This window comes from Phalacrocorax carbo, chromosome 9 (assembly GCF_963921805.1).
Source record: "Phalacrocorax carbo chromosome 9, bPhaCar2.1, whole genome shotgun sequence".
Taxonomy (NCBI): domain Eukaryota; kingdom Metazoa; phylum Chordata; class Aves; order Suliformes; family Phalacrocoracidae; genus Phalacrocorax; species Phalacrocorax carbo.
In genome coordinates, this window is record NC_087521.1 from 3274036 (window position 1) to 3289316 (window position 15281).

Here is a 15281-nt window from a genome sequence, read left to right on the forward strand (position 1 = left end):
GTCATATAAATTAAAACCCTAAGTCTTACTATTTCACTTAAAAGTTACATAAATATTAAACAAAGTAACATACAGATCTATCTATTTTGGACCTAACATTGCAGGTTTACTCTTCTCACATTCAACAGTGATAAATATCACTGAACTAAGAAGATCCTTCCTCTCCACTATTTACATAGCTGTCCAGTAGAGATATAAAGGGAGAGGTTTTGTTAAAAAATTTTTTTTAAAGATCCTAAATTAAATCCTAAATGTTCTTTATTTTGCATTTGATTATTGACAACAGTTTTTCTTATTAGGTACAAAAATGTTTATGACATTACTATGCATAGGAATACTTCTTCCTGTTAATTAAATAATACTAAGCACTTCAGCAATATACCAAGGCAAAAATTTTCAGAAAGAATTTATATTTTCAGTGAGATTATTTAATTTCCTGTAATAAATAAGCTGCCTTTTAATTTCTATGCTCCTTCTCATGTAGAAGCAGATATATTTAATTATTTTTGAAATATTTGAATCCAGAAAAAATACTGAAATTTTTTTTGAAGATAGTCTGAAATATTTCTTAAAAACATTTAATTGATTACTTACCATGAAATAAAATGGGAAAGATATATTTCTATTACCTGAAAAGAAGTCTAACACTACAAATTTCAATGTTCTGTTAAAAGGAATGTATATGTACATTACTTGAAATATTAAATCACTCACTTTGGCAAAGAATTTTATTTCTTGGTCATGTGGAGACTTTTCAGTTTTTCCACTGGTTACAATGGCTTCTACAAGGAAACAATCAAGGCAGACATGAATAAAAAGTTCTCTAATAATAAATAACACAATGGCTTTTTGAAATAGACTTGCAAACTTAGTTTTGATGAGATATAAATAAAACAGCAGAAACAGTTTAGGTAGTTAGAGATGTCCAAGAATTCAAGCTGCAAATTGACAGACAGAATTTATGTGTCTTAAATGCAGTAAAAAGAGTGTTCACTACAAATTTAAACGTATCAATTCAAATATTTAAATATCAACAATTTTAATTATTTTCAAAATAAAGTCTGCAGCTTACCCAAATGCGCAATAAACTCTTGAGCAGAATCAACGTATTTTAAAATTTTCTTCAGAAACTTAAAGGCAAACCTCTTTTCCATGGATGAAGCATCCAACTCCATGTCATTCAGACCCCTGTTTTAGAAAGCATTAAGACAAATAACATTGATTATGACAATATTACAAATGACGACAGTACTATGAAGCATTCTGTTCATTATTAATTACGGTAAGTTTTGATAAGAAGGAGAAAATGACCTTCCATAGTAAGTCTTCATTATCAGTTCATATTTCTCTAAGAGGTACAATAGCTTCAGATTAATATCCAAAATAAATATATTTTAGGAAGAACTATCTTATTGCACAAAAGAAGCCATGGTACATTTGACTCTAACAAAGCAATGCATTGGCCACTCAATTTCTACTGCTGGCAAATTAAAGTACTAAATGTTTAGGAATACAGCAATTACAGCTTTACAAAGTCAATCTAAGTACTAGATTTCATTATTTGCTATTAAACTTCATTTTTGTCCTTGAATTTTATGAAACACTGAAGTCAAAATGACTTAAGCTACTAAATGAAAACCTGAATGCAAGTTACAGGCTACTGTACTATTCCAAGTATTAGAAATATTTCAACGGCATGTGATACTTTCTAAAGAGGCATGTATTATTTATTCTTTGCGATAAATCCATGACCTAACCTATGACTGGTGCATGCACAATATTAAAGAGGAATTAAAAACATGTAGTTGGCTGTGCCTATATTTAAAATATTAGATTTTATTTTAGCTACAAATGAAACCTACCTCACTGAAATTCTAAAATTCTTTAGGATCACAGAATAATTTAGGTTGGAAGGAACCTCTGAAAGTCATCTGATCCAAGTCCCATCTCAAAGCAAAGCCAAATCCAAAGTTATATCAGGTTGCTCAGAACCTTGTCCAATAATGTACTGAGTATCTTCGAGGATTGAAATCTCATGACTCTGGAGAGCCTACTATAATGTTTGACCACCCTCACTGTGAAAAAATAAGGGTGAAACATTTTCATATATCTAACTGGAATTTCCCTTGTAACAACTTATTACTTTTGAGGAGAAAGTGTTTGACCTCATTGTCTCTATTACCTTGCATTAAGTAGCTGAAGACAGTGGTAAAATCCCATTGTAGCCTTCTGGTTTAACACTGAAAAAAATCTAGCCTCTCCTTAGAGCCTCTCCTGGCATGACATGAATGCCAATCCCCAAAGCATCTTGGTGGCCCTCCACTCGATTAACTCTTTTGTCAATGTCTTCCTTACCACTGGTGAACCAAAAACTGGACAACATACTCTTGATACAGTCTCATGATCTCAAAATGGAAGGTGAAAAAAAAATCACCTCCATCTATCTGCCGACTATACGTACTAATACAGCCCAGTATGCAGTCAGCGTTCATTATCACAAGGACACGCTCCTGATTCACATTCAACTTGCAGAATTCAAAGTGCTTTTCTGCATAGATGCTGTCAGGCTCAATTTCCCTATTCCTGGGATTACCCCATCCCAGGTACAGGATTTCACATTTACCCTTGCGCAGCCACACAGGAGTTCTGTCAGCCCATTTCTCCAGCCCATCAAAGTTCCTCTGAAAGGCAGCCAAACTCTCCAATTTATTGCTGAGGGTTCATTCCACAGAATTGTTACGGATGCATTCTGCCTTGTCATCCAGGATGTGAGCAGGGATTTGTTTTTTCTTTTTGAAGTCACGTAACTCTATAGATTTTTAATTTATTCTGTTTTCCTACAAGTCATTAATTCTTTCTTCTTTGTTTCCTTGAGATTTTGTTCTACATTTGTTTAGTTCGCAACATCTTCATGGTCCCTTTATTCCAACGTCAAGAGGACCAAACTATAATTGAGATTTTCAGTTGATAGATGGTGGCCTACACCCAGGACAGCTAATTGGCTTGCCAAGTGAGGAAGTAAATGAGTAACATAAAGGGAAACCTCTGGTTACCCATAATGACTACTTCATTTGCTTCTGTACAGACTCTTCAAACAGTAGTAGAGACAGGACTCTCCCTTTACCCATTAGAGAAAATGACCTGGCTAATGGAGATGAAGAGACGACAGAGGGGTTGAACAGTGTGTCAGAAGTGGGGAAGAAGTGAGGATCTGGTAGTCTGTGGCACTGAGGCAAATGCAAGAAAAGAACAAGAAAGCAGGAAAGTTGCTGGACTCACGGTGTGTTATGGAGGAAATGATCATTTGTCCTGAGATTCCTTAGCACTGGTGTAAAAGTAAATTAGGAAGAATAAACAGAAGATAAGACTTACAGTTGACAAACAGCTATGAGGTGAATCCAAGAAAAAAAGTAATGTGGAAGAAGGCCAGTGCAGCAGAAATTTTAAAAACAAAAACGTCTAATACTAAAGTGTATGTTCTTGACCATGTCAGAACATGGGTAAGAGGAGAGGAATGGTTATAGTCTGGGGGAACACAGCCAGGGAACTAAGGAATACATTCCAATCCCATTTTACACATAAACATAAAAGGACTCTAACCTCCTACCTTTGAGTTTCATTTGAAAAATAAAAATTCTATTTGAAGAGTCCTGCTTATATCACCTCCTATTAATTGATATATCAGGTGTAATCAAATGAATTGGTAGGTATTAACACCTAAGAATGGTTGACAGGCATCTCCTGCTGCTTCACTCTCACAGAGGATAATGCAACTAAGTATTTATCTGTATTTTCAGTGAGATCGCTGTAAATATTCTCTTTTTGTGTCTATAGGAAGTCATGGTTGCTAAGAGATTACATGTACTTTCCTAAATATTGAAAGACATTGGTAGTTCTGTTAAATAACAAAGGTGACATCAAAAGAACTTATAGAGGTTTAAAGATGCCTAACAAAATACCATATTGTTTCTAACATATACTTGAGTAATGCCTGAGGGATTTATCTGTATGTCATAAACACCCAAAAGTGCTTCAAAAGAGTTCTCAACAAAGAAAGAGAAGCAAAAATCAAAACAGTGGCAGATGGTATACGGAAAGTACAGACATTATGCCGCCTATACATTTCCAATTTTAAAGAATTTCCATGTTTTAATGATTAGTCCAATGTTTTTAAGAATGACATTCTGGAAATGTGATAATTGCAATCAGTACTTCAAAAAATTTTATATATACTTAAAATATGCACATATTCATCTGAAGGAAACACTGAGAAGAGGATAATCTTGATTCACCCTGATACATAAAATTACTGCAAACTCTTTGCCCATACCCCATAGAGAGTTTGAACGGGTTTTTTCAAGTTGATTTGTCCCATTAATTAACACTGAAAAAATTGTCTTCCTAACCCAAGCAGACGCAGCTGCAAAGAGATATTAAAACTAATATTTGAGCAGTTCCATTGGTGTTTCAAAGGACCATTCATTTGCAGGAAGTAAACCTGCTTTTCTTATTCAATGGCTCTGAAGTAACTATGGAGGATATAAAAAAGTATGGTGGCATACCTACATTTTGGTTTCAGGCTGAGAGCCTACATATCTGTCAGGAGGGAATTTTTCTCTGTAGTGATGCACAAATGTATATTTAGAGATGTATTATAACATCTTAAGAAATTATATTAATTGTGGAAGCCAACAAAGTTACCTTTTGCAGATCCTAATCCATTTGTATAAATTTCTGAGTGTATACTTTCACTAGAGACACAGACTTGAAAAGCAGGAATACACGAAAAGAAGTAAGATGTGACTCTATGCAGGTACAGAAAAAAATGTTCATGAATACAGTTTGGTTGACAAAAATCCTTAATGCTAGCAAAACTGGCATTAAGCAAATTGGCTTTGCTTAACCCGCAAAAAGCATTGGCATTGCGTTGGCAAAACAGTTTCCTATGTGCTCAGGTGTTTCACACACAGTAAAAGATGATACTTAGAGTATAGTAACTCACAATTCCATCATATAAAGTAAAAAAACCAGCATAATGAGTTATTTTAATTTCATTGACCGTGAAGTCCCCACAGGCCAGATTACTTCCAGACACAGCAATTCAAGTCAGAGTACAACTAATGAAGTCTGCGCTTCTGCTTGAGCAGAAGTTAAGGACAAAATGCCCTCAAAATAGCCACTTTGTCTTACTGCTTCACAGAATTCAAGCAAATATTTTTCTTAAAAAATGGATTAAAAAGCACTTTTACATAGATGTTTTTCAGTATCGGACCTGGGATTTATTTTCCCATGATCCTTACTGACACCGCTGGCTGCTAATCTAGAAGTTTTTGAATAATCTGCTTGTTTAATTACACTACCGTTGCATTTTGTATTTACTATGATCACATATTTATTAAAAATGTTACCTGTCTACACTATTTCAGAAAGGTCTTTCTGAAACATAAAAATAACAAGGACTCTGATTTACAGAAAATATGCCAAGAGGTAATTATGTTAGTAACTAACAGACTGCAGTGAGATAAGGACTGTCATCATGGTTTGTGCACTGGATGTAAGCAAGTATCTCAAAAAAATGTGCAACTTACCGAGATATGATTATAGCATTGACTTGAAGGAATTTAAACAGCTCTTGTGCCTTTTCACGGTCCCGTGATTTCTCCTTGGCTGTCAATGTGTCATAAGGTACCAATAAAGGATGACTACCTCCACCTTTAGTAAGTTAAAAGAACTGTAAGTTTTTCTACCGTAAGATTTATTTTGCTTCAAGAACAAAAAGGAACTATTCAATTTTGATTGCCTTATACTGTCTTCTTTCAGACTGCTGCTTCTCCCTCATTTTCCTTGTCTTTTTTGTGTGGTTCACAGGATTCTGGCTTACCTTTGCTTTCCAACTCTGTTTTCTTCTTTTTGGCCCATATATTATGGTAGTTTTCTGCCATTACCTCAACCATTCCCTACATTACCGTCAGAAAAAAACAAGATGCAAAATTAAAAGGTGACAATTAAAAATTCAGTAATTCTACACTTTTGAGTAAAGTCTACTCTTGTGGTAAAGAAATATCACAGTTAAGTGTCTTTTCTAAATTCAGCTGGTCTTTGAAGACAGCACGTGCACAGGATACTCATATGTGATTTACTGTTTACAGACCCTCCCCTAGCTTCATGATAACTTTTTTCTAGGAACTCAAGAAGCACCAATGGAATAAAAAGTAGAAATATCGTCTTTAAATATGTAAATAGTATGGTATGCACCTTTCCACAACAGCATATCACAACCACAGTCACAAATGCACTGATAAAACCAGACAAAATTCAACTCATTAATAATAAAACCCAAATCTATTAATTCTTTTCAGCAAAATGTATGCAAAACACAAATACAAACCTGAAGCTCCCTAGAAAGCACCACATTAGAGAGATCAAGTGGCGTCGGGCTATAACCATTTCCCTGTGACAAAAAAAAAGACCATTATTTTCAAATTAAAACATTTCAGGTAAAAGAATCAAAATTTCAACTGCCACATCTCTATTGTTGATCCGATTAGAGTAATACCATTCACATTTTTAAACCTTCTTGTAGAAATTGTGTTCACTTTTTGTTTTGCAATGGGCTGAAGACACACAGGATGATTAACAGAATACATCTGCTGATGTGGAAATAAGAAGATTGCCGCAGATACTTAGATCTCTCTTTTTGCAACAGATGGCAAGCTGCTAAGAACTATGCTTTTCAGCCTAAGAGAGAAGACCAGTCATGAGGCATACAAGACATGCCTTCAAAACATGACAGAAGAGTGTGACAGCAGCCTAAATGAACCATATGCTAAAGACATCACCAAAAAAAAAAAAAAAGTTAAAAGAGGTTATTGTCTTGTGGAATTTACAGGCTAAGAAAAAGGAGGAGCGTGATACATTTATGCAGCCTTTAAATGTGTAAAGTGTGAAAGCTCCAGTGCAACAAACCTATTAGGCACATGTTAAATGTGAACAGTCACGTATAAATCAGTGATTTCAATCATGTACTGAAGTTAAATGTGTGCTGAAATCCTCTACTCAATCATGTCTTTATCATGTATCTTCTTGGGGAAGAAGGCCCAACTGCAGGTCAGGTTCAACTGGCTGGGAGCTTAGATGCCAGAGACAGAACTCCCTGTAAGGGACTGAAGTTAGTTGGAGTTAAGAAATGCTGAAGTATTGTCTTATAACAGAGCGCTCAAGGGCCCCTTTTGGTAAGCAAAACTGGTGCTGGGGAACGAACCCAACCCAGACTTAAGGTGCCTGATGCTGACGCTCACAGGATCAGTGCTGGTGCAATTGTATGTAAGGGATCAGCTCGTGACACATCTTTGCGCGCTCCTTGCAGAACTGCTTACGGCGGTAGGACTGCATCTCACTGTATTTAAGCACAAATGTGTGTTTAGTTCACCTCAAGGGGTACAATAAAAGTTCCCCAACACTTGTCATAGCTTTCCCCCCTCCAAGACACAGACATATTGAGCAGCAGTCTCAACATGCTATTACAAAAATAGTCTATCACATCAAAATGCTAGGTATCGCGTAATTACCTGCAAATTTTGCCTGCAGATTTAACAGAAAGTATTAAATGCACAATCTTATCTGTCAGTCATAATTATAATTTTGACAAAAGACTATTTCAGGATCTTCTGTTTGACCAAAAAAGAAAAATACCAGACTTTATTATTATAAAAGGCTTTAAATACTCTGATATCTATTCTTTGAATGACTATATGAAAACTCTCCTCAGGTCTTCTGAGAAAATGGATATGGTGTCTGACAACATGACCATTTAAAAAGTTGTTGTCTTTTTGCAATCCAGTCTGTAGGATTACTGTACAGTTTTTATTATAGTGACATGATTTCCAATCTCAAAACTCTAACATTAGAAGTTACTTTTCATTAAAAAGAATACAAAATTAACATAATTTTGTAAAATTTCTTAGTAAATTAACAAACAAGCCTTTTGCTTTCTAAATTTAAGCAATTCCACCTTACCTGGCTAGACTGAGATATGCTGCGGAGCTTTTCATTTTCACGCTGATGTATTACTGCATCTCCTCCTTCCTTGGTCCTTTCTAAGCTCCAGCCCATGGCCAACATGGTTTTCAGCGATTCTCTGGCAGGCCAACGATAAATTTCCTTTTCCTTTGAAGAAAATAATGTAAAATTTCTCTGTATTTAGCAAGTAGGAAAAACTCAGTAATCTGTCCTTTATAAACCTATAAAGACATGATATAGGTCTTTTACATGAGAAAGATGCTTTTAAATATTTAAACTTTTTTTTGTTTTATTCTTAGTGGCATTTATTGCTGGGATATATGTTACAAACGAACAGCACTCAAGTGAGCTCTGGAGAAATAATGTAGTTTGTACCTGGAAACTTATTAATTGATTCCTCCAGCCCAAAATAACAAAAAATTGATGACACTATAAGTGATATGAAATTAGTTAGGCAAGTATATACATTTGAATGCATCACAACATGAGGCCTTTTTTTAGTCTTCCTATAGTTATATCCAGTCACGGATACAAAATATTACTGTTCTATACACCTCTTCATATACATACAGCCATCAATAAAAAATTAGGGAACATCCTGGATTCCAACACTCCTTTGAAAAGTAAAGGTGTTATAAGAAATCTGAAAAGTTGTGGCAAAGAAAATTCTGAGTATGACATATTAGGGCTTCTAAAATCAATTCAATAAAAGTATTTCAGTTCTTAACATAAATAAGAATTTTTATGACAGTTACTTAACATGACGGTTTTTATGGAAAGACCTGATTTTTAGGTTCCAATGTTCTAATCTGAGACAATTCAGAAAATTCTCTTTGAACTGCTTTAATAACAACTCAACAAACAATTCTTCAACTCTTCTCCAAAAATTTCAAAGCAATTTACATTAATTAATTGGAAAATTAAACCTTTTTAATCCCTCCTGATTTTTATCATCTCCATTTCCTGAACAGGAAAAGTGTGGTAAAGAGGGACAAAAGTAATTTAACTTATTTGAGTCACCCAACGAATCATTGCAGAAATATGTAACAGAATTCAAATTCAGTTCACTGTTCTGACAACTAGAAGACATTCATGCCTAGTCAAGAAATTAAGATACAAATGCATTCAAAATAGTTTAAATGTTTTCCCCATTTCAACTGAAGCATCTCCTATGCTTTCTTTAAATTTTTCTACCATCTTTCTTGGAGACGAAATTGCCTTCAGATAAGTTAAACTACACTTTCATCTAAAAAGCAGGAGTTGCTGCCAGTCATTCCTCATCCCTGAAGGACTGAAAACGCTGTGCTATTGATACTTTGAATACAAATTGGCCCGGGCCTATCAAAACTGCATAACCGAATCAAATTACACGAGACGCTAAGATTAACTAAACCATCACTTTAGCATATGCATGTTGCTGTTCTTAACTGTAAGAATTCTAGTCTGTCTCTCTTCCTTTTATAGCATATATTTGAAATTAGTTTTAAAAAGTATGAAAATGAATCTACTTTGTGCTAATGCAGCTGAAATTTCCTCTCTTACCTTTTCAGTTAAAGTTTTGAAAGGTCTTATTAGTGGGTGAGTCTTCATATTTTCATCCAGTGAAACACCATATTTCCATCCACTGTTAGTCTGAAATAAATAAATATACTGAAATAAGAACAACATAGATAAGTAATGGCAAATTGGACAGTTTAGTTTGTCATATTGAACTACTGATCTACCCCAATAGCTATTCAGTGCCACAGAAATTTCTGTTAAAAGAGCATAAACCCATTTGTGGATACACCGGAACAAAATATGACCCTGACAGATTAGATGCCACCTATGAGTAGTAGGTCTCATGCAACCAGTTCTGCACCTAATATACATTGGCCCCTTCCAAATGGACTCATACATAACGAAGGTACTGGCTAAGGTAAAAAACGTGTCTCTGTTCTCTGGGAGGCTAGTCACCAGCACAGAGAAGGAAAGGTAACATTAACAGACCAAGCACTAAAGAACGCAACTTTAACAAATCCTTTACCTTAAACAATATTAACTGAATTTGTGGTTTGAGCTTAATGTGTTTTATGTAACATACATCGCCATACATATGTACAACTTTCTCTACAAATTTGCATAAATAGCCCCACACAACAGACCTCTTTTTCTATAGAACTGTTTTATAAAATTGCTATTAATTTGTTAATAATTGTTATAATAAATTATTTAACCCCACCTCTATTTTTTTTTTCTTGAATGAAAGAGGTTTAAAATTCATACTTGGGTTGAATGAGTTACTTGTACCCAAATACTTCCAGAGTTATCAAAAACTGCAACTCCATCAAATTTCATTTTGCTGAAATTTAACTCTAAAAGTTATATTTATTGAGATCAAAATCTATTTGCAAAATGTAACACTAAAAAGGCCTTTGCTAAATGTTTCACTGTAACATTAAAAAGATAAAAAAAATCACTTAGCATAATATTGTCTTGTATTACAGCAATTTTGAGGTAGTGAAACAGAAACACAACACAGCGACAGAGCACTTGGAAAATTAGAGAGGAAATCAACACATAGCAGCCTTCTTAAAGCTGAAAAGAAAGAAAAGCTATAACTACTTTTTCTGAAATAATAAAAAGGACATTAAACTTCCCAGGTACTCTCTTAAATAGCAGAGCTGCGGCACTAAAATTGAATCTCTGGATCCTAGTCAAAAAACATCATTACAAGGAAAAATGAAGTTAAGATCTAGATAGTCTTACTTAAAAAGCCAACCAATCAAACAGTAAACAAAAAACAACAAACCATGAAAAAAGAAAACAAACTCCAAAGCAAACCAAGTGCCCTTTTTTCATTCCCCGCAAATCTCTACCCTAATAAATAATTAACGCACTCCAAACAAGGGCCTATCAGTTAAACTGTCCAGTTTTTCTTTCAATATTCACCCCAGGTATTATTTACTAGTCCTTTTCTGACAGTTGCCAATCTTAAAATAATTCCTACCTTATCAAAGGCCCATTTATCATGGGAGTGTTCAGCATACTTGCTGACAATATACTCCAACTTTTCGGGAAGTACGAGGCTGTAAACAAAGGGGAGTACAGTCATGCGATCATAAGTTACTGCAGTCTGATTTATGAAAAAAGGTCAGTGTAACATAGCGCTAATCAAAATGCTTCATCTCCAGATTAAAGCAAGACATTTGGCTTTGCAATTCCGTTTTTTTTTAGAAGAAATGCCACAAGAAATAGCACAGCTATAATGGCATTTACAGGGAATCTTTAAATACATAACAGTTGCACTTATTAGCAACAGAAATAATGAGAAAAAACCCACCTGCTTCACCGTAACCTATAGGTATTTTTCTTGGTAATTCCTAATACAGGATAATATTAGTATGGATGTTTCACATTGCATAATGATGAAGGGGTAGGACTTTAACAGCAAGAATCACCCAGTGATCCTCAGTTCTTGAATATAAAAGTATTAGAAATCTGTATTTTAAAAGCACAAGGTTACTAGAAAGGCTAAGTCTCTATGATCTGTTTATTTTGCTCTTTCAGGTTGGTGCAGACCAATTCTCAAAACTGAGTGAAGATTTCATAAAAATCAGGGAAGAGGTCCATTGAATCACCTACCAGATTTTGATGACCTTGTACCATTTGTCATAGGCACTCTAAATAATGACAGTATCAAATGTATTATAGGTGTATATATCCCAAACATTTGAACTATTAGGTAACAGGATACATAATAAGTATAGAATTTACTACGTACTCTGCAGATATAATATGGAAATATTTAACATCTGTACAGTGCTGAGAAGAAGATGTTTTATATCTGGTAAAGAGGATATGTTGCAGTGAAGTATGTAGCAGAAGGAAGCAAAAATCCCTATACTACTTCTGAAAGATTATTGCCCAGAAAGTAGTCAGTTACCAGCCAACCCTCCCTAGAGAGGGGAAAAAATGGTAATAAGGAATAGTTTAAAAGTATTTAAGAAAAAGAAATCACTATGATTTATATGACTCACTTTGCTGTGCTGACAGGTTTGGGATCAAAATTTCCTTCTGGATCCACTGAAGTCTGCTTTTCCAAAGTTGACCTAATTCGCGTATCTAAATAATCAGGGGGCAAGGCACCAGCTATGGCACTTAGACAAGGCAAAGCCATTCGAAAGAGCTCTGGATCATACTTCTGCAGGAGAGATAGGAACTGGTTGGAAAATCCAACAGAAAAACATGCAAAATGTTAGTGAACACCAAGCCGCCATATGTACAATATTAGAAGATGCAAACAAACAGTAAAGCACATTTAAAAATTAAGCACAGAGCAAAATTATTGCTGCATGACTTATTTTTCTTTATATCAACTTGATACATTTTTAAGACTACTCAAATTGACATAAAAGTATGCTGACACCTGTATAAGTATACTGAATACAAGTATGACTGTTAAGCTTTCTTTGAAAAATGATACAGCTTTAAAAGGCTTTAAGATCTACTGATGAACACTACAGCGCAAGAGTTTGATGTTATCATAATTATTTAATAAAGTTTTACTCAGATAGCACAGGTATCTTTTTGATGTTATGACACAGGCACCAATCAAGCATTTATAGGAAAAAAAATTTTACACTGCAAAATTACTTCTCTTGCTTCCTTATTAGAAAGACTATCGGGTTCTATAAATCTGAATTATCATTTTACATCAAGAAAATGCTGAAGAAAGATTTTAAGTTCCATTGAAAATACTTGCCGATAAAACTCTATGTTTATATCACAGCAAGCAGAATGTCTAAAATTTGCAGGCTTTCAGTTTCTCTAGTTTTGTTGCAACATTCTTTAGTGTGTATGGCACAAACAAAAGAAGTGAGATCGCAGGGTGAATTGCTTCCACTAAACAGCTGGAAGCCATGAAAACACCAAACCTGTAAATATCTCAGTACAAAACCGAACAATGGAGAGCGCTGTAGATCAACAGATTTACACAACTCTCCTTCCATTGGACTAAAAACCGTTTACAGAAAAATGAAATTGCTGTTATAGAGGGCCACTAATACTGGCAGAAACATATCACCTTCATTTACCTGTAAAAAGCTAAGAGGCACTAATTGGAAACATTTCATTGTGTCGGGCCCTCCTGACACTCTCTGCACTTGTGACAACCGTTAGAGAGAGGTAAATGTCACTAAAATTAAATAAAATAAGGCTTAAAAAGCCATTTTAGAATAATGCAGAGATCATGTTAATTTCCACACTGTAAATCAGAACGTCTAGAGGAGCAATCATCTAAATCTGTTGATTGGAACAGGAACGTAAATTCAGTGAGATGCAATGAAAAAAATTCACTACTGTCCCACAGTGAGAACCTGATTTTTGAGCCCAGCAAAGTACAAAAATTATTAACTCAGAAAGGCATTTCTCCTATCAGAAATGTAACTTTTTCTTAATCAGAAATGATTAAGTACGAGTAAGTGAAAAAAAATCCCAAGATCACACTTTGGAACAGGAACATAGAAAAATGTTGTATCATATTTCTGGGCAATAACCAGAAAACTAACAAAATAAAAGTGTAGGTTTGAAAACAGACAATGTCATTGTGCATACACCAACAATTTGACAAGCATTCACATACATTTCTTAAAATTAATTTTTTTTTGTCAATAAAAAGTATTTTTTAAAGTTTAGTAGGGCTAAGACAGGAGAGGAGACAACGCTGACTTGTTAGTGCAGCAAGCAATCTTCCTCATTACTAGTGTAAGTCTATATGGGTACACCAAGACAAAGATGTGGCATTTCATTAGGTTGGAGAGAATCCTTCAAGATTCAGCATTCATTTTAAACTTAGACTGTTACTTCATTAAAAGCATTCATTGCCATATCTCCCATATCAGGTGAAAGAATTGCTAAAATAGGAACTTTCTGCACTTGGCATGGCAAATTATCTTTGTCATGCCTTTATAGTCATTCCATACTGTAATGTGAATTACAGTTATTACCTTATGAGACAAGGAATCAAATATTCCCCAGAAAAGTTTTTCAGTTAAATGTAATTCTTCTTCTGCTGCAATTCCATAGCTTCCCATTCCTGAAGGCAGACAATAATATTTCCAGCACTGCTCATAGTGATTTGTCAGAAGCTAGATTTTCAAGAAAATAAAAACGCAGGTAAAACATGGGTATTTAACAAAACAACACACTGGTTAGTGAACTCTGAATTGCCAGTATCTGTTTAATCAGTTAGATGAATGTTACCATTTATTTCTCTCTCTTCATTTCTAATGGCTCACAAAATCTTTTCCTCTTCTCCCTCTTTTTCAGAGAGCAATAGAGCCCATGCTGTGAAAGTATAAAGCCTGTATTATTCCCAACTGCTGTGGTGGGATTCTCAGTGATAGTGAATACCAAAATTAGAGAATTTCAGGACTGTCACCATTTGAGTACAGATTAGCTCACAGGATCAAAACAGAGACAGTGAAATGGGTATAAAACGGGACATGAGAGATTCTGGTAAAAAGTTTTACAAACTCAAACTGATTTTACTTCTGTCATTAGTAGTTGATGGCCTCAGTATTATTCAAAATATTGCAAGAGACACCTACAGTAAATCCTTTTAGCTGTGCCTGCTCATCTACGGAAAACCCTATGGAAAGAACTCTTGTACACACAAGCTGTAACATACCAGTTAAACACCTAGCATCTATGATTACTGGGGCACTTTCCACATCATTTCAAGTTTCTACTAATTTCTTCTTTAGAACTAAAAATTCCTATCCCATGGCAAATTCTAAAATTTCTTTTAGCATCAGCCTAGAATCTTGACATTTTAATTTTTCCTGCAATTTTTTTTAGGAAGGGAAAATCATAATAAAAAACCCCAAATCAAACACTCCCTCTTCGCCATACTTTTGCTCCAAAATTACTGATGCTCCAGAGTATGTCTGTGAATCTGGCAGCTCTGCTTTAATGTATGACAGAATTTCACTTCTGCCATAAAAAGGCCTACGGACCTATGATCAGGCCCTTTTATCCCAACAGGAACAGGAGGCAAACCTGACAGAATAATTCTAAACATAAGTTATTTATTATCTCACAATTGTAATTCTCTATTTACAGAACAAGATGATGGATAAGACTTCAGTTAAAGACTGCTCAAAAATAAAAGGTGAATTCTATTCCCTGTTTCCTATTCTCTGTAGACTTCACTCACAATTTATTCCAGGTCTGTGCACCCTACCAAGAGTTATTCTAGCTCATACAGCAGAAGAAGGAAT

The 15281-nt window shown here is 34.7% G+C and overlaps 1 protein-coding gene across 1 annotated transcript in view; it reads right to left on the minus strand.

The window, feature by feature from the left end:
- RYR3 (ryanodine receptor 3) overlaps positions 1-15281 on the minus strand; it is a 204527-nt gene that overhangs the window by 68111 nt on the left and 121135 nt on the right. The window contains 10 exon segments of the mRNA XM_064460023.1: positions 715-782; positions 1073-1188; positions 5589-5712; positions 5882-5957; positions 6389-6451; positions 8017-8166; positions 9562-9651; positions 11009-11087; positions 12039-12220; positions 14007-14147. Of these exon segments, the coding sequence (XP_064316093.1) occupies positions 715-782; positions 1073-1188; positions 5589-5712; positions 5882-5957; positions 6389-6451; positions 8017-8166; positions 9562-9651; positions 11009-11087; positions 12039-12220; positions 14007-14147 (1089 nt within the window).